The sequence below is a fragment of the Podarcis muralis genome, chromosome 10 (assembly GCF_964188315.1).
Source record: "Podarcis muralis chromosome 10, rPodMur119.hap1.1, whole genome shotgun sequence".
NCBI classification, from domain to species: Eukaryota; Metazoa; Chordata; class Lepidosauria; order Squamata; family Lacertidae; genus Podarcis; species Podarcis muralis.
In genome coordinates this window covers 54284291-54307000 of record NC_135664.1, presented here as the reverse complement: position 1 = coordinate 54307000, position 22710 = coordinate 54284291, and the positions used below count along the sequence as shown (strand labels likewise).

General features: G+C 39.8%; 1 protein-coding gene across 3 annotated transcripts in view; it reads left to right on the top strand.

The window, feature by feature from the left end:
- TRIM24 (tripartite motif containing 24) overlaps positions 1-22710 on the top strand; it is a 40228-nt gene that overhangs the window by 3905 nt on the left and 13613 nt on the right. For 2 of the 3 annotated variants that reach the window (XM_028747268.2, XM_028747267.2), the window contains exons 2-8: positions 9329-9447; positions 10022-10169; positions 11183-11315; positions 12663-12779; positions 15440-15554; positions 18493-18639; positions 20312-20429. In XM_028747268.2, the coding sequence (XP_028603101.2) occupies positions 9329-9447; positions 10022-10169; positions 11183-11315; positions 12663-12779; positions 15440-15554; positions 18493-18639; positions 20312-20429 (897 nt within the window). The remainder of the gene's footprint in view (positions 1-9328; positions 9448-10021; positions 10170-11182; positions 11316-12662; positions 12780-15439; positions 15555-18492; positions 18640-20311; positions 20430-22710) is intronic. The other variant, XM_077935053.1, reaches the window with a different exon arrangement.

Genomic DNA, 22710 nt, shown 5'->3' with positions numbered 1-22710 from the left:
AGATGCTTACTATCCACATTAAACAACTATGAATGGGTCCCTAGTGTTTGCCTCATTGATCTTAATGACACGTGCACGTAGCAGTGTTTCATACTTTCCAGCCCAAGATATAAGAAGATTGCATGGGGTGCCTGTACTGTATTCCTGTATTGTAATGTATACCTGTATTGTACTCTTTATATATGTAACCCTATGTCAGCATTTAGATTTTTTACTTTAAACTACATATTTTGTGCAGGGATTTCCTCATGGACTATTTTGTTATAACAGGAAATTTGCCTCTTAGCTTCAGTGTATTCCTGTGTACTTTCAAGGACTTCACAAATCCATAGCCCCCAACACTGTTATTGGGGTGTATGAGGTGTTAGGGGAGGAGTAGTGCCTCTGGTGGGAGACACGTTGTACTCATCCTGGGGTAGTTTGTCCACCTTTGGTCTCTACGCTGCTCTCAGCTCTCACCTGTGCCTCCTAGAAGCGCTTAGCATGTAACAGTGGCCACACCACAGAAAATGGCTTTGTCTGGTTTGCTAAACCAGGTGAGGGTAGCCATTGGGTCTCAAACCCTCAGCGAGTTAGGAACTTCCCCTGCATGTGAAGACAGGCCCTGACAGATTGAGTGGGCAGAACCAATAGAGTGGTACCTTGGTTCTCAAACTTAATCCGTTCCAAAACCAAGGCGCACTTTCCCATAGAAAGTAATGCAAAACGGATTAATCCCTTCCAGACTTTTTAAAACAACCCCTAAAACAGCAATTCAACATGAATTTTACTATCTAATAAGACCATTGGTCCATAAAATGAAAGCAATAATCAATGTAAAAAAGGTAAAGGGACCCCTGACTGTTAGGTCCAGTCGCAGACAATAGTGGGGTTGCGGCGCTCATCTCGCTTTATTGGCCGAGGGAGCCGGCGTACAGCTTCCGGGTCATGTGACCAGCATGACTAAGCCACTTCTAGCGAACCAGAGCAGTGCACGGAAACGCCGTTTACCTTCCTGCCGGAGCGGTACCTATTTATCTACTTGCACTTTGACATTCTTTCGAACTGCTAGGTTGGCAGGAGCTGGGACCGAGCAACGGGAGCTCACCCCGTTGCGGGGATTCGAACCGCTGACCTTCTGATCTGCAAGCCCTAGGCTCTGTGGTTTAGACCACAGTGCCACCCGCGTCCCTAATAAAACAGTATTGTAGATGATAAAAATTAATTTTTTTCCCCTTACCTGCACTGATGATAGTCATTGTTTGGATGGAGGGCTTTTATCCATTCCCGCCGTGTCACAGTCAATCAATCAATCATAAAATGAAAAACAAGCCGCAGACACAAAAATGAAAAGGCAGCAAAAACAAAAGCACCAAATATCACGTCAGAACACTGCAATCAGAAATGGAAGGTTTTAATTACAATGGGAGGGACAACTTAAATTTGCTGCTTAAGGGTAAAAACGGGAGGGGGAAAGCCTTAATTATGATGGGGGGGGGGACTCAACTGCGCAACAGTGAAAACTGAAGCTCAGGAGCACGTTCGGCTTCTGAGGCAAAGTTCGGAAATCGGAACACCTACTTCCAGGTTTGCAGCGTTCGGGTTCCGAGTTCGGGAACTAAGCTGTTCAAAAACTGAAGTACCACTGTAGTGTGACCAACGGTCAAGAAGGTGGTTGCTGCTGGGGCCCATCAACCTGGGAAAGTAGCCCTAGGAGAAGAAAAGCTGATTCTATACTTCCACTGCCTTGTGGATATACTCATTCGCAAGAAAGACTTTGGGAGTAAGCCCTGAGGAAAATTCCGTACTCTGTCTTGTAGGACATCTTCAGGAGAAGAAAATGCTAAGGAGTAAACCCTACGCAAATCTTGAGTGCAGTCCCTAATATGATTAGATGTGTCTTGTACGACTCCTGTAGCCAAGTGCAGTGGTACCTCAGGTTACAAACACCTTGGGTTACAAACACTTCGAGTTACAGACTCCGCTAACCCAGAAGTAGTACCTCGGGTTAAGAAGTTTGCCCCAGGATGAAAACAGAAATCGTGTGCTGGTGGCGTGGCGGCAGCGGGAAGCCCCATTGGCTAAAGTGGTACTTCAGGTTAAGAGCGGTTTCAGGTTAAGAACGGACCTCTGGAATGAATTGAGTTTGTAACCAGAGGTACCAGAGTAATGCCAAATGTGGAAAGCAGCAGTTACAAGTTAACAGTCTTTGAAGCCACAGCAGGTGCTGTGATTCTCCACCGGTTTGACTCCATCCCGAGAGGCACACTTCATTGTCTGTTGAGACAGATTGATGTCAGCAAAAACAAACACTGCTATTCAGCATGTGGTGCTATCATGCTGACTCAACTGATACCTGTGTGACAGCATTTTAAGAACAGTTAGAAAATTTCATCCACAACTTCAATGCTCTGCTGAACTAAAATGCAATGAAGGAATGGAAGAGATTGATCTGCATGGTTATAATTCTGTTCCTTAACCAAAACAGTCTTGCAGGTCAAATAGGGATGCTTGGTGGACTAGCTTTGGGGCTGCTGGCTAGAGGTTCTTGGCATAACAACACCAATGCAATCAGTACATTCCAAGTTAGTTTACTCATTTATCTGTTAGAAATTGAATGGTTTATATGCACATAGCTCATAATTATGCCAGTAAGCTGACCTGAGCCGTGCAAGAAATCATTGCTTGGTGAAGAGCAGGAAACCAGGTTCTTCCTGTAGCATATGCATCTTGGTATGTGCTATCTAACATCTGTTGCAATGCACACACAGCCAAAACCTATTACTTATGTTGTTCTTTGATTAAATTGTTAAGGAATGATTTTAATTCCATCTGCCTTTCTTCACTCATAACATAGTTATGGTAGATAAAGGTTAGAGCTGTAGAAAGTCTGTTTGGTTTGTTGATTTGCCCTCCACTGTTCTAGAGCAGTAACTACCAAACATCCCCCCTCCCCCCCAGATCACTTGAAAATTGCTCATGGTTTTTCCAGGTCACTTACTGATGTTTCTGACTGTTGCAGTAATTGTAATGTCCTGTGTTACATGCAATATGATATGTAACCCCCCACTTTTATTTCTTGTATTGTTAGAGCTACCACTTGAGCTACCAAACTCTTGCAACAAACGGGGAAGATATATTATTTTAGCCTATTTTAGGCCTTATCCAAACTTACCTGGTGCCCCATGCTTTCTGGGCACAGGTCCTCACTTTCCCTGTCCATGCATTTGTTTTGTTTTGTTGTTGTTGTTGTTGTTGTTGTGTGTGTGTTTTTGGCCCTGGTGCTTTCCCTAGGAAAATCTGGTCTTTTATCACTGAATCAGAGCAAACATCAGTTTCATAGTTTGCCATTTACTCCAATTGTGGTAAAGAGTGGGTTTGTGTGGGGAAAGCACCAGGGGTAAAAGAAAGTTCTTGAACACAAACCTGGAAAGCCCAGACCTGTGCCTAGAAATGTGGAGCAGAGTTAAGTATGGATGACTTATGAGCCAGAGAAGAAGTGGTAAGATGCTGGGTTTACCATTTTCTATCAGAAAGAACACCCGGTTACTCCAACTGCAAGTAGCCATGGGACTACAGAGCCACAGAGAAGCAAAGTATGACCTTTGCCATCTGCCAGAAGACTATGTTCTGCTGTGTTGAGCAAGCTCAATTAGCTAGGGATGTTGGGAGTTGTAGCCCAACTAGTGATGTTAAATTCTCGAGAATAATTTTCTGGAGAATATTATCGAGAATATTCTTAATTAATGAGAATATTAGAGAATTTTCATTTAAAATAGGAGAATATTCATTTTAATGCATTGAAAAACTCTTTCTTATTGGTTAGCAGGTCAGCACTGTTGACATATAGGGAAACTTATTGTTTAGTAAAGTACCACAGTGAAAATATATAAGCACAAGCCTACTTGTCACTTGCAAGTATCAAGTTAAAAAGTAAAACATGTTTTATAGTTAAAGTTAAAAGCATTCTAAGGTGATAGCACTAGTAATTGTCATGTAAAGGTTTGGTATAAGGAAACTCAGTAGTTAAATCATACTTTATTATTCCATTAGAACATATGCATGTTATGTTGTTGTTGTTGTTTAGTCGTTTAGTCGTGTCCGACTCTTCGTGACCCCATGGACCAGAGCATGCCAAGCACTCCTGTCTTCCACTGCCTCCCGCAGTTTGGTCAGACTCATGTTTGTGGCTTCGAGAACACTGTTCAACCATCTCATCCTCTGTCGTCCCCTTCTCCTTGAGCCCTCAATCTTTCCCAACATCAGGGTCTTTTCCAGGGAGTCTTCTCTTCTCATGAGGTGGCCAAAGTATTGGAGCCTCAGCTTCACGATCTGTCCTTCCAGTGAGCACTCAGGGCTGATTTCCTTAAGAATGGATGCGTTTGATCTTCTTGCAGTCCATGGGACTCTCAAGAGTCTCCTCCAGCACCATAATTCAAAAGCATCAATTCTTCGGCGATCAGCCTTCTTTATGGTCCAGCTTTCACTTCCATACATCACTACTGGGAAAACCATGGCTTTAACTATACGGACCTTTGTTGGCAAGGTGATATCTCTGCTTTTTAAGATGCCGTCTAGGTTTGCCATCACCTTTCTCCCAAGGAGCAAGCGTCTTTTAATTTCGTGACTGCTGTCACCATCTGCAGTGATCATGGAGCCCAAGAAAGTAAAATCTGTCACTGCCTCCATTTCTTCCCCTTCTATTTGCCAGGAGGTGATGGGCCCAGTGGCCATGATCTTAGTTTTTTTGACGTTGAGCTTCAGACCATATTTTGCGCTCTCCTCTTTCACCCTCATTACTTGTACTTGTCCTCCGCTCTTCCTCAGTAGCATGTTGGACGCCTTCCAACCTGAGGAGCTCATCTTCCAGCGTCATAACTTTTATATGCCTGTTGTCTTTGTCCATGGAGTTTTCTTGGCAGGGATACTGGAGTGGCTTGCCGGTTCCTGCTCCAGGTGGATCACGTTTGGTCAAAACTCTCCACTATGACCTGTCCATCTTGGGTGGCCCTGCACGGCATAGCTCATAGCTTCTCTGAGTTCTTCAAGCCCCTTCGCCCCGGCAAGGCAGTGATCCATGAAGGGGATGCATGTTATAGGACAAGTCAAAAAATACAATTGGCATGTTAAGGTTTGATACAAGTAAATTCAGTACTAGGCTATCTTGTGCTTCTAATAGCTCTAACACTTAATAACTGTTTTGGTGACTAAAACACAGCTTGAAAAATAAAACTATTCATACATATAAAAAAGAAGCCATTAACATTAAATATATTATATGATAATATATTTCAGTATGTCAGTCTCTGGTAAATGGCACCTTGTACCATTGAATGGCACTGCAAAAACCAGTTAAAGGTATATTCAGAAGGACGCCCATGTGTGTCAGGGATAGGAAACATTTTTGGCTCCACAGGCCAGAACCTTATCAATCATATGTCGTTAAGATGTCATACGATTGATAGGTAGGTGGCTACAGCCACCTACCTGTCAAAGTCCCTTTTACTCCTGTGTTAAAGGGAGGAGTGAAGTCTTACAAAAGCCTTTGTGAGCTTCCCCCACCCCCTTTAAAGTTAGAGCAAGATTGGAGACTTAAAAGTAAAAGGGGGAAACCTACAAAGGGTCCCACTTGAAAGGGACTTTAAAGGTGGGAGCTGATGAGTGAAGATTTAAATTCTGCTGTCTTGGCTGCACAGTTGTGTTCCCTACTGGGAGCACATGCAGCCAATGCAGAATTAAATCCTGTCTTCCCACCTATTAGCTGAGATCACTATTCAGCTGATAGGTAAATGGCACTTTTTGCAGAAAATGGCTTCACTGGTCAAATTGGCCCACAGGGCAGAGATTCTTCTGCGTATGCAGAAATACATCCATGATGTCTATAAATAAAATGAAAATCAATAGCATGTCATATAATGAGTGGTATTTGGTTGAGTTACCTTTTAAACAAATCATCAGACAAGAAATAGTAAGTTTGAAAACAATGGGTGAATTGACAAGCAATATTGCCTGGCAGAAATGCAAATGTTTGTTACAGATGTTGTTACATTTGTCTCATTCTGATATTAACATTCAGTAGATAATATAATCAAGAGATGCAATGGAGCCAGGTTATGACTGATGCAAAGAAACAGTATAAGTTCAAGGACACAACCATTTTTAAAGTAGAACAAAAATTATTGTCCTTCGAAAGCAATTCTGAGTTAAGAAACATTGTAAATGGTTTAGCCAAAAATATTGATAAGCAAAAGAAGTTAAACTCAAATTATTACCTTTTAGTATTATTTTTAAGAAAAAACCTCAATCTGCACAAATGTCAGCTAAAGAAGTGCTACGTGGTAAATAACAGGCAAATCCTGGTGTAGGTGCCTAACCTGGAAGTAGCCCCAAACATCAAAACACGTCATGGAAAGGGTCTGGGCAGGGCAGAGGGGACTTAAGCATGCTCCACCGATGCGTGTGAGGCTCCAGAGTGGAAACCCTGCACAAATTGAGGATTGCCTTTACATAGGGCTGGATTCAGAGATTTATTACATAACTGACTGCATACTTCCCGGAAGGAAGATTCACATTCAGTCGAGTGCCAGGAAACACTGACCTCTACATAATTCAGAATTCTGTGGAATTCTGAGTGTTCTGTCTAGTGATGCTGGTTTTCAGAAAAATACTCATATAAATTAGGATAATTTGCACCAGAAAATTTTCAGTTTATATTGGATAATTCTTTGATGTCCTAGGGATATAATTTTACACGTTCATTTTACTTTTATGTAGTACACAAACCTGAAAAAGTTGCCAGTTATCTTTTTGACCTAATACTTCTCAAATATTTGACCTGAAATATCATGGGAAAAGATTATTGCACTTAATATGGTTTAAATATTACTTGGTTAAATTTTGTTGGCTAGCGCTGATAAGAGTTGGAAGCCAGGAATATTAGGAGCGCACCATATTGGCTACCCTTACCTACTACAATATATATTACTAAATGTAAATTTCATCATTCCCTTAAATGCTGGGAGCTGCCTGTAAAATCTGACCATGAGAAGAATTTTCCACCTGCTACTAGCTCTCAAATTAGCGGAGGAGATAAGGAGATGCCTGTGGGTCTTTCACAAAGCAAACAAGGAGATCTTACAAACTTTTTAAAACTCCAGAAAATGAAGAACACATGTTAACCGAGATTTAAATAGGCTGAAGATAACATGGCGCCTCCCCCGCCAGAGGGAGTTTGAGAAAGGAATTTGCTCAACAACATGAGGCATTAAAAGAACTAATTAAAGTGACATGGAACCACACACAGCAAGAGAGGCACTATCTGAATGCAGGTGCCCATCAGGAAGATTAGTCATAACACAGAGAACAGTCTTGGCTCATTGCTGCAGGTGTAGAGGCTGAGGCTTGTAAAAGGGAGGTGGACAAGGCCATCTTCACCAACAGTCTGGGCTGGCCCCATGCTGGACACCTGCAGCCTTGCGGGTCTCTTCAGGCACAAGGAGCAGCAGCATGAGGACCTGGCCACTTTCTAATGAAGGGCCAAGTTCAGCCTCCCTAGCCAACCCAACATCGCCTTGAACCAGGCGCTGTCTGAGGATCCCCTGTACAAAGAACTGCAAGACAAGCTGGCCATGTATCCACAGGTGCAGGAAAAAGTGTGCCAGTTTTAATGGAGTTGTTTAGAAATTGTGAAATTGCTGTGTGTGAACTTTTTATTAATTTAGTTTTGCACCAAGGCAATCAAAATTCCATGCACTGTGTATATTATATAAATTTCATGATTTGTATTTTGCATAATTCTGTTTTTCCAGAGAAAGTGTGTCAAGGAGTGATGCAGTATACTGAATCTCTGCCCCAGTTATTTAATATCTTATTCCATTATCCCTCTGTCTCATGAGTTTTCATCAAACATTGCTCACACATTTTCAAACATTAAGGCTAGAAGCTGGCTGAAAAGTAAAATGGCTGAGATGCTTTGGAAGTTGAAATTTTCTGAAATAGCACCTTCTGCACTTTTTTTCTGTGGAATTGCGCACACAGAGCCATGGGTTTTGGAACTGTCTTCTGGAACTCTTGTACATGGAGGTAGTTGTTTGCCAAACCTTATAGTCAAATTTTACTTGTGTTAAAAAAGGGTATACAGGGAACGGCCATTTTGTGCATGTTCAAAGTACACGTGTGCCGGTAAGCCAACCTTGGATTGTAATCTTGCAGTAATCCAACCTTGATGTTTACCGGTGCATGGGCAACTGTGGTCAAGCTATACTAATCCAGGAACTGCTAGAGCTGTCTTATCAAGCCAGAGGTAGTAAAAAGCACTCCTTGTCACCTACGACACCTGTTTCTTCAGCGGCAGAACTGGATCTAGGAACATGCCTAGACTATATACCTCCTCCTTCAAGAAGAGTGCAATCACATGCAAATAAATTTAGCTGACCAACTTCCAAGACTTGAGAATCACTCATCCAAAGAGCCTCTATCTTGCCAGGATTCAGACTGAGTTGATTAGCCCTCATTCAACCCACCACTCCACTACATCCCTGTACTGGTCCAGGGCATTCTCAGTCATTCCTGATTCAGATGTTACAGAGGAATATTGGTATCATCAGCATACTGACAGCTGCTCCCAACTGCTTCATATAGATGTTAAATAATAGAGGTCACAATATAATGCTGTGCAGCACTGTATAGCTCAAGAGCCAAGGAGTTGGGAAACACTTATTGCCATCTTCTGGATCATCCCTGGAGACAAATATAATATAAATATTAAAATATTGATATAATATGATATAAATATGGGGTCTTAACATGTATGAATTGTTAATTGCTTGGTTTCATCATAAGTTCACAACAAACATTTCTTTCACTGTACAGTATTGTGGAAACTTTTCAGCTATTCTGTTTTTCTGTGGCTTTTAAAATATTATGTTTCCTAGTTCACAGAAGTGAAAGAAATAAGTATATAAGACATGGAGATATTAGTTAAGTTTAAACAGTCCACTTTCAGTTTCCCTCAGCCTTAAGTTTAGTTTGCTGAATTTCAAGGTTGGCCCTTAATTGAAGACTGGTGTGGTTATTTGTTGCTTCTCTTTTATGAGTCAATACCTGCAACATAATAAAGCTGGTCAAGGAGCATGAAGAATTAAAACATAAAAGTTGTTTGAAAAATGTGCCTTCCTACATCATATAAATGGCCTGCACAAAAAGAAAAATTGTACTCAATTTGTAGATTAATAAATGTAATGAAGAATCCACCTGAAAAGGGGTTATAAAAAGGGGGAAATACCAGACCGTAAGTTCCTTTTTTATTTCTAAACTTATTAATTCGTGTCATTTTTTTCTTTCTCCCTAGTTGGTGTTGTTCGTTGCCCAATTTGTGGCCAGGAATGTGCAGAAAGACACATCATCGATAACATATTTGTGAAGGATACTACCGAGGTTCCTAGCAGTACGGTGGAGAAGTCAAATCAGGTGAGTGTGTCTGGTGCTTTTCAAATTCCCTAAGCTGTCAACTCGTCAGTCTTCTCTGTATGCCTTATACTTAAAATGAAAATGTTATTGCAGTCATATTTTAAATACTAGTTGTCATCTAGGAAATGAAAGTATAGGAGGAGTAAAATATTTGTGTTGTTTGACATTTTATGTGTAAGATTTGCATCTTACAGAGAGAATCTAGTTATCAAAGGGTAATGGTGACTATTGCAATGTGGGAAGGCACAAGGTTTGGAATGGGGGAGAACTTTCTTCATCCCAATATCTACATTCACTCATGAATAACCTTCTAGTGGTAGGCAGGATCAGAGGCAAATCTGAGCAGAGCAATGGATGTGATTCTTACCTTTGTAGAGTAGGCTACATTCCAGCCAAAAGTCAGTGGTTTTTAGCATTGCAATGTTAAAGAAGCCTACAAAATAAGTATATGTGTAGGTGAGAAATCTGATTTCTGTTCCTCAACTGATTTCCATTCCTACTAGTAATGATACCACTGAAAGCAAATATGCTGATTTGTTTCAATAGGCATACTTTTTATTTCTACTTAAACCAGGCTTGTACAAGCTGTGAAGACAATGCAGAAGCCAATGGTTTTTGTGTGGAGTGTGTTGAATGGTTATGTAAGACCTGCATACGAGCTCATCAAAGGGTGAAATTCACGAAGGATCATACAGTCAGACAGAAAGAGGAAGTATCTCCAGGTAAAAGTTCCTTTACTTAATGTTCAGTTCTATCTAATGCATTTTTTACACATTCTCTTCTATGTATAGTTTTGCTAATTTTCATTATTTCAGTATACTTCAGGGTTAAAATCCGTACCAGTCTTCAGATATTCTACACAAATGTTTTCAGGGAAATATCTCCTGATCAAGACTATTTTGGGGGCGAGGGATGTCCATTGTTTTAAACTACAATTTAATGTGACGTGTGAATGAGGCTATTCAGTGTCAGGATTCACAGAATACTGTGTGAGATAGTAAGTCTGGAGGCTTGAGTTTGCTAGCTGATGCAACCAGCCTGCAATACTTTCTACAGAAGTGCTGGGTCAGAAAGACTCAGCAGTAATGTGCTGTCAGTTGATTGGAGGCCATCGGTTTGAAACGGAAACCTGTCCAGCAGTAAGTGTTGGTGTAAAAGAGTGTTGTCAGAGAGAGAGAGATAGAAAGGTCTTCCTATTTGCCCTAAGGTGCAGCCAGGTAGTCTGTTTGACTATATGAACTGCTTGTGTATTATAGCCTGTAGATACTTGTATATATAAGGTAAAGTAAAGGGTCCAAAGTAAATTAGGTCCAATCGTGACCAACTCTGGGGTTGCGGCGCTCATCTCGCTTTATTGGCTGAGGGAGCCGGCGTTTGTCTGCAGACAGCTTCCGGGTCATGTGGCCAGCATGACTAAGCTGCTTCTGGCGAACCAGAGCAGTGCACGGAAACGCCGTTTACCTTCCCTCCAGAGTGGTACCTATTTATCTACTTGCACTTTGATGTGCTTTCAAACTGCTAGGTTGGCAGGAGCAGGGACCGAGCAACGGGAGCTCACCCCGTCGCGGGGATTCGAACCGCCGACCTGATCGGCAAGTCCTAGGCTCTGTGGTTTAACCCACAGCGCCACCTGCGTCCCTTCCAGTAATATATGTGGGGTTAATTGTAGTAATAAATTGCCCCTTCTAATCCTAGCAACAACAACAAAAGTTGATTCCCCCGTTTAATTTTGCAGAAGCTGTTGGTGTAACTAGTCAGCGACCTGTGTTCTGTCCTTATCACAAGAAGGAGCAGCTAAAGCTTTATTGTGAAACTTGTGACAAGCTGACATGTCGGGATTGCCAGTTGCTGGAACACAAAGAACACAGGTATTACAATTGCATGTAACCAAATTGAAGGTGAAACTGGAAGTTAGAGGCAGATTTCAATTTATTCCAAAAATATAAATATCCTATAACCTCTGTGGTGGTTCAGGTTGTAGCCTGAACCGTGAGAGAGAAGAGAGGCAAGCAAACCAGCCAAACCACTCCTCTTTGTTAACTTAAGGTGGTAACTTTATTTTTCTCTGACCACCTCCACTAAACAGGCCATTAACCTTCTGGACTTTAAGTGGCCCAACTTTCTTTCTATACTGGGTAGAGTAGTGTGGCACTTGGGCATGGAATGAATAAGAAGACCTTGCACCAATTTTCCCCCAAGCAGATGGGGGGCACACCTAATTTTTCAGTTTGGATAGCTACACATAAGAGCAGTTTAAATTAAATGCACCCAGCTATACCTGTTCTAGACTGTTTCCCGAATGGTTCAGCTTTCTGGCTTCCTTCATTGCGCTCTCTAACACATTCCAGTGTTCCTGTTCTCTTAAAGCAGTCTAGGTCCTTTTCTTTCTTGCAGCTCTTCAACTCTCAGTCCTTCGAGTTTCTGACTCCATAACTAGCTATTTTCTAGCTTGACTAATATACAATATTTCAACCCCACTTCCAACCTTTTAGCTAATCAGGAGAAGAATGTATTAGTCAGTTTCTATTTCCCCTTAATTGCCAGATTCCTAGCATGAAGCTTTGACCTTCCCATGCAAAATATCATCTTGACTCTCAGATGAACAACCTGAGCAAAATATGGCCTTGCTCTTTTAACTTTCCTGTAAACGTTTGACCTTCCTATGCATAAGAGTCTTTACACCAAAACTCAACCATTCAACAACCTAGGTTTTACAACCAAAAGCCCAATACAAAATGGCTAAAACACATCCATCTGTTGAATTTTTAAGGGGCACACTACCTGATAAAGAATAGCATTAAACCACTGCACTTTCTCAGAATAATCTGATCTTTTTCAGGTTCAACAAAAATTAAAAATATTTGACATAACTTCCTATGAGACTATTGTAGTTATATCAGTACAATTTTGGTTTTCCTCTTTTGCAGAAAAAGGGGAGGTAAATTTTGGCATGACTAGTCTAAATGTCAAAAGTACTTAGAGGTTTTACAATATAATCTTGGACAATGTTTATGGCCATAGGCCATACAATTTTGGCAATCAAATGCTTTATTGATCATTATTTTATTGGCGTCCCATGACCTATGAAAATAAAATGATTTCATATGAAAAATTGTTGTCACATAATTTGTCTTACCTTTTAGCAACTTTTTTAATAAAGCAAGATGGGGAATATTTTGCTATGTGCATGGTTTGTTATTTTTCTTTTACTGCAGGTACCAGTTTATAGAAGAAGCCTTTCAGAATCAAAAGGTTATAATTGACACATTAGTTATGAAGCTGATGGAGAAAAGCAAATATATAAAATATACAGGGGAGCAGATTCAAAATAGGTAATTGTTTTATAATAATACAATATCATGTTTATACGACATATATTCTAGGCTAAATTTAATCTATATCTATTTCTATATCTCTATATCTTAATCTATATCTATTTCTCATGTTGTGGGTTTCAGGTGATATTTTCCCTTGAGAAGTATTTCTGTAATTGGTTTCCATGACCATTGGAATTGTACTATACAATATAACAGTTTAACATGCACAAAACATTTATCAGAATCACTGTAAAGAGGTTTGATTAACTATACAGTGGTGCCTCGCAAGACGAAAAGAATCCGTTCCGCGATTCTCTTCATCTTGCGGTTTTTTCGTCTTGCAAAGCAAGCCCATTAGCGGATTAGCGCTATTAGCGGCTTAGCGGGCTTAGCGGATCAGCTGATTAGCGGCTTAGCGGATCAGCTGTTAAGCGGCTTAGCGGATCAGCTGATAAGCGGCTTAGCGATCAGCTGTTAAGCGGCTTAGCGGATCAGCTGATAAGCGGCTTAGCGGCTTGGGGAAAGCGGGGGGAGGAAAAAAAACCTGCAGGAACTCGCAAGACATTTTCGTCTTGCGAAGCAAGCCCATAGGAAATTCGTTTCGCGAAGCACCTCCAAAACGGAAAACCCTTTCGTCTAGCGGGTTTTCTGTCTTGCGAGGCATTCGTCTTGCGGGGCACCACTGTATCTAATGTGACTGCATTTGCATTACTATTACCATGGATTATTGTTGTTGTTTTGTTCCTAAAAATATACTGCTTTACAAAAGAATAATAGAATTATAGAGTTGGAAGGGACCACAAGGGTCATCTAGTCTAACCACCTGCAATGCAGGAATCTGAACTAAGTCATACATTACTACTCTCTTCTTAAAAACTTCCAAGGAAGGAGAGTCCACCACTTCTCATGGGAGTCTTTCCCACTGTCAAACAGGTTTTACTGTCAGAAGGTTCTTCCTGATATTCAGTTAGAATCTCTTTTATTATAACTTTAATTCATTGGTTTGGGTCCTACCCTCCAGAGCAGGGGAAAACAAGCTTGCGCTACCCTCTATTTGATGGACAGCCCTGTAGGTATTCGAAGATGGCTATCATATCTCCTCTCAATCTCCTCTTTACCCAGCTAAACATACCCAATTCCCTCAACCATTCCTCATAAATCTTGGTTTCCAGACTCTTTATCATCTTGGTTGCCCTCTCTGCACACATTCCAACTTGCCAATATCCTTCATAAATTGTGGTGCCCAGAAGTGGACACAGTATTCCAGGTGTGGTCCAACCACGGCAGGACACTGAACTTCTGTTGATGCAGCCTAGAATATAACATTGCTTTTTTGTGCTGCCACACCACTGCTGACTCATGTTAAGCTTGTCACCCGCTAAGACCCCTATATCCTTTTCACATGTACTACTGGCAATCCAGGAGTCCTCCTTCTTATATTTGTGCATCTGGTATTGCTGCCTAAGTGTAGAACTTAACATCTGTCCCTATTGAAAATAATTTTGTTAGTTTGGGCCCAGTTCTCCAATCTGTTAAGGTCACCTTGAAATCCCTATTCTGTCTTCAGCGGCATTGGCTACCCCTCCCAGTTTGGTGTCATCTGCAAATTTGATGAGCATTGCCTCAGTACCTTCATCCAAGGCACTTATAAAGAATACAAATGAGAACTCTCTGCCCTAAGGCAAGCTGTCAAAAAATGGGAGTATGACAGAGTGGGAGATGGAACAGGAAATGCAAATAATGGTGTAGTCAAAATTATATTGATAAAAACACACATTACAATATTATATTGCTTATAATTAATCATTAAAAAACAAACATTAGTCATTAAAAAAATAAAATTATATGGGAAGGGAAGGAGATTGATTTTGAGGTGTTCACTTACAAAGAGGAATAGTGGCATGTATGTTTTGAGAGAAAATCCCTGACAGAGAAGAATAAAAAGGACAGGGAGAAGAACAGTGCCTTTATTCTTTACTTTTCTGGTAGATAGTGATGTGGGTTATCCAGAAAATTTTGAATGGAAAAACTGCAGAAAATGTTCCTTTGCAAATTAGCGTAATTTAAATAAGAACATTTTCTGATGGCCTAAAGAGGACTTCTTTTACTTGTTTTTAGTAAACAAGGCTAAAAACTTTGACACTATCAAGCTTGCCTAACATTGCACTTGCAGTTCACAGCTGTTCATTTCTACTAATAAAAATATGAAACAGAACATTTTCTGCGGAAAAATAAAGCACTGGAAAATTTCATTGAAAATTGTCCACTACACATCACTGCTTGGTAACACAATATGTGAAAGAAGCATTTTTTTTGGTATTTCTCTTTTATCCATAAGGCTGAGGGTCTTAATGTTCACTTTTCTTCCAATTTACCATTAAAGTTCAAGCATTCAAGATTCATAGAATCATAGAATTGTTATAGTAAGAAGGGACAATTCAAAGGTTTTCCCAAAGGCTCATGAAATTGATTGGACATAATCCAGCAAATGCTAGTCGCAACAAAAATCCAGTTGAAATAAGTGGATCTTGAGTTCGTGGCTGTTTCATTCCATTTATTTCCTAGGGCTTAGTTAAGACCAAGTTTACTAGTATCCAAAGATTTCAGAATAAGTTATTTTGCACATTTCCCATGTTGAACATATTAAAGAGCATTTCTGTTTTCCACCTTTTTAGGATTCATGAAGTGAATCGGAATCAAAAGCTGGTGGAACAGGACATTAAAGTTGCTATTTTCACATTGATGGTAGAAATAAACAAAAAGGGAAAAGCTCTACTCCATCAGCTTGAGGTAAATTATTCTTTACTGAGGGGCAACATTAAGACCCCACTCTGACATTACTGCACATTTTTTTAATCACTTTGCAGTAATATGTACTGCTAAATAGATCTGAATGTATTTATCATGCTTTATTAAATGCATTTGTTATACTTTATTAAATTCTTTTCAGAAGAACAATTTGAAAAATTTCAAAATTTTCTTCTTCTGCATAGGAGGGATTCCATATTGATAGACAATCCTGTAATTTTTAAAAACTCTATTGTATGTCTTTGAATACTTTGAATACTACCCATGCAAACACAATCACACTAGGGATGTGATTACTTTGGATAATTTATATTTACATTGAAAACAAATTGTGCAGTGTGGAGTACTCCTGCTTATTTGTTTTTTACAAAAATATGTTTCGAGTGTGTTTAAGCCTTTAGCCTTCCCACATTATAAAATACATCAGAAATCACCAAACAAATATTTATAAAAAAGTAGGAAAAACGGCAACTTTAAAGCATAACAGAGACATTTCAGTAAGTTAGCATAACACATCTTCAAACAGCTCAGCATTTTCAAAACCAACAGCAGTTACAACAGAACAAATGAATTCAGTTTTAAAGACTTGTACAGAAAAATCCATACACAATTATGGAGAGAAATGCATAAAGCTTTGGGCGAAGTGGTCACCACCAAAAAGCCCTCTCATTCTTACCAACCTAATTGACCTTAGCAACGAGCCTGTGAGCAGTGCCTCTGAAGTACTCTTTATATATATACAGCACGTCATGTGAGTAAGGTTGGTCATGATCTTTACCTAGTTACTCCATTTCCATCTCTGCCCCCTGTCACCTGTATTCTGTGGCCATTGAGCATGTTAGATGCTTCTGACTGTTTAGGGATTTTCTCCCCTTGTGTCCTTTGTGTAAGTGTGGGTTCATTTTGACTGCATGAGGTTCAAATAACATATTTGCTATTTGTATATTTGATGTTTGGCATTGGAATGCTGGACCATTGTAACTACACTTTGGGCTAACATCTTCCCTCGGCTGCTCACATCGCTGCAGGTAAAATGCAGTGAGAGAAGCAGGATATCTTCTCTTGTGTTTGAACAAGATGTAATACCAAACAAAATGCATAACTACCGGTACTTTCTTTCCCCATGGAGGGATACTCATTTTCAAGGCCCACTACTGATCATTTCCCAGGTATAAATCAAAGGATCAAAACAGCATTTGAAGAGGCTCATTGTATTCCATTATCAGCAGAGATTATCTTGAGCTGTGTTAAACTTTAGATTTATCTATTTTGCAGCAACATGCTTCAATTTATATACATGTATTAGCAATAGGCTTATGCAAGCATAAAGAAACATGTGTAAAATGGCCATAAGAGCTTCTTTAGGGTTGTTTTCAGTATTAGACCTCTGTATTATACACTTGAAGCTACTAACATGAGTTTGACCAAACTGCAGTGGAAGACGGGAGTGCCTGGTGTGCTCTGGTCCATGGGTTCACGAAGAGTCAGACACGACTAACCAACAACAACAAATTATACACTCTAGTTCAGGAAGCCTGACATAAGTAAGGCAGGTAAATGTCTGGTTACTAAAACAGGTACAAAGATACCAAATGAAAGTAACGTATTTTTCCGTGCATAATATGCCCCAATGTATAAGACACCCCTACTTTTGGGACCCCAAATTTAGAAAATGGGAATATGCACTATCTCTGTATAAGATTCCCCCAGATTTTTAACCATACAGTGGTACCTCGGGTTAAGAACTTAATTCGTTCTGGAGGTCCGTTCTAAACCTGAAACTGTTCTTAACCCGAGGTACCACTTTAGCTAATGGGGCCTCCCGCTGCTGCTGCTGCTGCTGCCGCACCACCGTCATGCGATTTCTGTTCTCATCCTGAAGCAAAGTTCTTAACCCCAAGGTACTATTTCTGGGTTAGCGGAGTCTGTAACCTGAAGCGTCTGTAACCCGAGGTACCACTGTATTTTAAAGTAAAACAATCTAGTCTTATACCTGGAAAAGTATGGTACATTCTGTGGTTAAAAACAGGTGCAAAGAATGATTGAGAGAACAGTGTGGTTAAAAAGGTGTCTGTTTCCATGAGCTTGTGTTCAAGTAGTCACTGAAAACAGGATATAGAATTTAGAACCTTGAGCACTATTTAGAAAAACACACACACTTTATTGTCATTTTAAGGATGGAAATGTTATTTAACTTAAATAGGCTTCTCATACAAATTTATAGTCATACAGTAAGAGGGTATAAAAAGCAGAACTTGGTCTCTTTGTTTACCACCATTTCTTGGACAATCAAGGTAGACACTGTTTGGGCAGATCTGGGCAGGTGTGGTCTTTCATCGATAAAGAACCTTGCTTTTCTGCTTTGTTTCTAAGTTCCTGAGTTTTACATTTTTGCAGTGGAAGGATGTGATTGTTTACTTGTCTATTTTCTGCTGTTAAATAAAAGCACTCTGTTGGGCATTATCTGCCTGTGTGTTAATCAAGTGTGATCTAGTATTGCCTAGATTCCGGGAGCCTACATATTGGGACAGATAGCTAGGAACTTGCGGTCTGTGCCTCTCTCTCAGCTCCTGGATTTTTCACAACCTTCTTACCACTTACAACTTCTCTTTCAGAGTGCACTCATCATTCAAATGATCACTTCTAGCACATCACTCTTCTAGCATACCACTTTGAGTCAAAGGGTAGCCAACAAAGGGTAGAAATCAAAGGGTTTGAATAGTAATAAGATGTAAAAGACAAGGCTTACTTGTGTTTGATCACTTGAAGAGATGGAGATAATAAACACACACAACTAGAGTAATGTGTTAGTGGCAGTTAACACTTTTTATGAACACAGCTGTTCCTGTATCTTCTCTGAAAAATTCAACTGTTTGAATTGGCAAAAGAACTGATGAGTGTCTGGGTTTGTCCCTTGCAGTGTCTAGCTAAAGAACACCGAATGAAGCTTGTACAGCAACAACAGGAAGTGGCAGGTCTTTCTAAGCAACTGGAACATGTCATGGACTTTTCTAAATGGGCTGTCGCCAGTGGTAGCAGCACAGCGTTGCTGTACAGCAAACGCCTAGTAAGTGTTGGAAGTTGGGGTGCAACTTGCTTGCAGAGAAGAGTTTGCATGGGACTAAAATAGAGTAAGAGAGCTTCAGTTTCCTTCACTGTCTCTGTCCCTTTGATCTCAATGCTGACCTATCCTTTGATCTTGCCTGATATTTTCAGGTTGCCTTCTCTCCAATTTACGCCTCTCCAAGACACAAAGGTGCAAACACGGCCACCTTTGTTTTCTCCAACTTAGTTTAATTGAGAATTAGAAAATCTATCCTATCCATGTTATGTATTTCTTATAATAAATGATTTGTTATTTTTCCTCAACAAGTGTCTCCACATGTGTGATTGCAGCAGGCAAACTTAGTATCTAACCAGATTCACAAGCTAGCCCCCGCACTCTGTGCATAAATTTCAAGAGTAAGGATAGAGAGCTACTGGACTTTTGTCTAGGAAAGCCATAGTCATGGCAAGTTGATTACAAAGACAATGTGCTCTTAGCAGGATATGGGAAAGCAAGGAACATAAGTACAGAGTCTGCTGAACAGTTATCTATAAATGTGCTACTGTTGTTCCTAGTTCTACTATGAAAGCATGATAAAAGCTAGAAAGAGTGCTTAAAAATAAACTGGGCAAGCAGGGATTAAAAATGTAATGCATCAGTTTAATAGTCATCTTTTTAGATGCATGTATTAATGAGCTGGGATTGACCAGGTGAGCATACACCTGATGGCTAACATGGGTTTACCACTGCAAGGGATGAAGCAGTCCATTCAGCAGCAGTGTGGGGAGAGAGGAAGTCACAGTAGCATCTTTGTGGTGGCAGTGCTAAAGCTGTGTGTACACCTGTGTAGCTGCCCGCAACCCAAAGCTCCCTTGATCTTGCTGCCTTCTTGCCCTTGTCTTGGCAAGTGTAGCACCTTTACATGAGAAAAACCCTTTTGTCTCAATTAAATCCACAAGTGAAAGCATTGAACCTTTGATGCAGGTCAGCAGTTTCACATTGCCCCTTTGAAGTCCCCCTTTGAAGTTGCTTTGTTTCAGCAAAGCCACATAAAGGGCAGTTGTTCAGTACAGAAAGAAACAAGAAACTGATTATTATATATATTTTTTAAAACCCCACAATAACCAGGTTTTTTAAAAAGTGTAGCACCATTATCCATGGGAGGACACAGCTGCCACTTCACCTCCATCATGCACCACTGCTGAATCTAAGTTAAATAAATTCAGTCAAAGTATCTCCTCTCTCAGTTCTTACATCAACTCATAGCCAAAGCTTCCTGTATTAGACATTTTTGTCTTTCATTTTTATTATTAGCTGTTTATTATTACAATACTATATTATGTATTTATTTCTGTTTATTATTAGCTAGTGTAAGTTGTATCTTATCTGTCATGCTGGTGCACAGTTTTGAAAGAGTTCCTGTTGCATTGCCATGAGTGATGCTGTGTATTTACTATTTAAATAATAGTATTTTTTAAAAAAAACACCAATACAATTTGTGTCATGGGAATTCATGAAATGTAATATTTTTGTTAATAAAACTTTGCTAGGAGAATGTGAGAAACATGCTATATATTTTTTATCAATTTTAGGGGGGTATCATGGGGAAAAACAGCCTTTATGTGGAACACTTTCCCCAGATAACAGCAGAAAAAGTTGAACTTTATCATACATCATTCCTGATTTATTCTAGATTACATATCGATTAAGATACCTCCTTAGAGCAAGGTGTGATGCCTTACCAGTGTCTAACACCACCACCGTGTTTCACTGTGATCCTAGCTTCTGGGCCCAAAATATCTTCAATTTAGGTATGGTACATTTCCATATACATCTTTGTTAGTCTCTTTGTTAGAAACTGTTGATGTTACTAAACATGTTTACTCTCTGAAATAACTGTTGGCATTGATTTCTTTTAAGCGGTGTCTTAGGAATGGTTAGAGAACGCATTCCCCCTCCAAACTTGATACCCTTCTTAGAATATATCTATTTCTGTTATTTTATACTTCTTCCCTCCACTTTGGGATTTTTAACAAGAAAGCCTCCACTCATGATGAATTTCTACATAGAGATATCATTTATTGACAGGACATTTTGTGTTCTTTGTGTATGCTCCGAATACACACATCTGTCTTGTTGCCTGTGCAGGCGGTAGGAATCCCCAATTAGGTTTGTACTGCATGCATAAGCACATTGAAAAAATGTGCTGTCACGCGACACATGTATGTATCAAGTACATTACATTTCAAAGATGGGAGTAGGGACGCTCAAGGAATCAGATGGGGTGTGTATTTCCAAAGCAAACTCACCTGATCTGCATATCCCAGATTGGAATATGGTTCTTTTTAGAATCCACACACACAAAAGATTCTATGGCATAGTCCAAGGGCAGACTCTCGGTGTTTGTTTTTAATAGGTAGTAGCCGCCTGGAGTGGCTCGAAAGTATGTTTCCTGTTGTGCACATTGAAAATTGGGGCACAAATGCTCTTAAGAACAATGGGGGCATTATGTTCTGTCCCACCCAAGGACTTTGTACAGAAAAAGAATGTGCTTGCATGGCTCTAAAGCGATTTTTGCTCTGTTCAGGGTGGAAGTCCTAGACAAGACTTCAGTGTAGTAAACCTTCAGTTTGTTGGTTAAGCAACACTAGTTCCTCCTTTTACAGATGTCACGTTAAGGTGGAGCAGGGTTAATCTCTCTGCATCTGTATACAAAAATTTAGGATCCAGGAATGTGCCTCAGACATGCAGATTTAGTTAACACATTTCTTCTGCTTAATAAGACCAGTTCAGCATTACAGAAAATAAAGTGAGGTTAGTCAATAACATGTAAAAACATAGTATAATGAGGTAACTCAGAAACAAAGCATTACAGAAATCAGACCAATCAAATAGTTGAGGTACCTTTCTTCATTACCTGGGTGCAAGCTGTGAGTCTCAGAAAGAGAGGACTGAAGAGAATCTCAAAGGAGGGAATGTTTATATTAAATTCCCCCGTGAAGAACAAAAATTGGATACTTTTGTAAAACTGACACAGTTTGGGGTGGGGGAACTATTCTAAGTTATATCAAAATTTCAATTCCATAAGGTATTTAGGCTATATATGTGAAAGGAATAGGATAAATTCCAGATTCAAATTCTATATCTTTAACTCAAACAAGATTCTTTTAGACATGGAAAAATATGTGGTGAGCATCTCAGCATACTAAAAGTTATCAATTAGAGATTCTACTGCAACTTGCTATATCTGTGAAAACAATATTCCTGGCTAATTTGGTTCAATTAGTAATTTGTTGTTTTGCAGCACATGCAATAGAGGTTTGTCAGTTCAAGGTTTTATGGATTTACAGTAGGGAACTGCTTAAAGTTTCATTATTTTATGGCAGGGCAAAAGTTACATTGTTTTAAGATAAGGAAAAGGAAACCATAGGATTGATATGTGAGCACAGCTTGTCTCACCAGCTATGTTGCTCTGTAAAACGTTCAGGACATCACAAAGATACAAAGAATGCCTTCATTCCCAGTGTAACAAGCTGAATTGTACTTCATTAGGTTGAAGGACATCTTGAGTATCAGCTATGAGGTCCAATCCATTGAGCAATGTCATCCAAGGCAGGATGTGCAGAAGTGGAATTACTTGCCACAGATCAGTAGGCCAATTATATTTTTTCTATACAAAGTCCCTAGGATGGACAGCAAATCATCATGTCCTGCCACTTTCAGGGGCATTAATGCCAACTTTTTCAACTTGCACAGCATGTTTCTAGCACTTCCAGGCAACTTTACGTGTAAAGAGAGAGAAAATGTTTAAAGTTGGCCCTATGGTAACCTTGTAAATATTTTTAATGTCTTTTTAAATGTAATTCATTCTGATTTTTTGAAAGAAAAAGATCTACACATTAAATGCTAAAGTGGGAAGGAGCAGACTTTGTTGTGATCAAATAAGAAAAGGACACAAACTGAATTTAGGCTGATCCATTAATCCCTACATGGAAGTGACATCCTTTAGGAAATTTGCCATGATGAAGTGGCCATCAGTGTCTTGGAATGAATTATAGAATTGTTGAGTTGGAAGGGACCCTGAGGGTTATG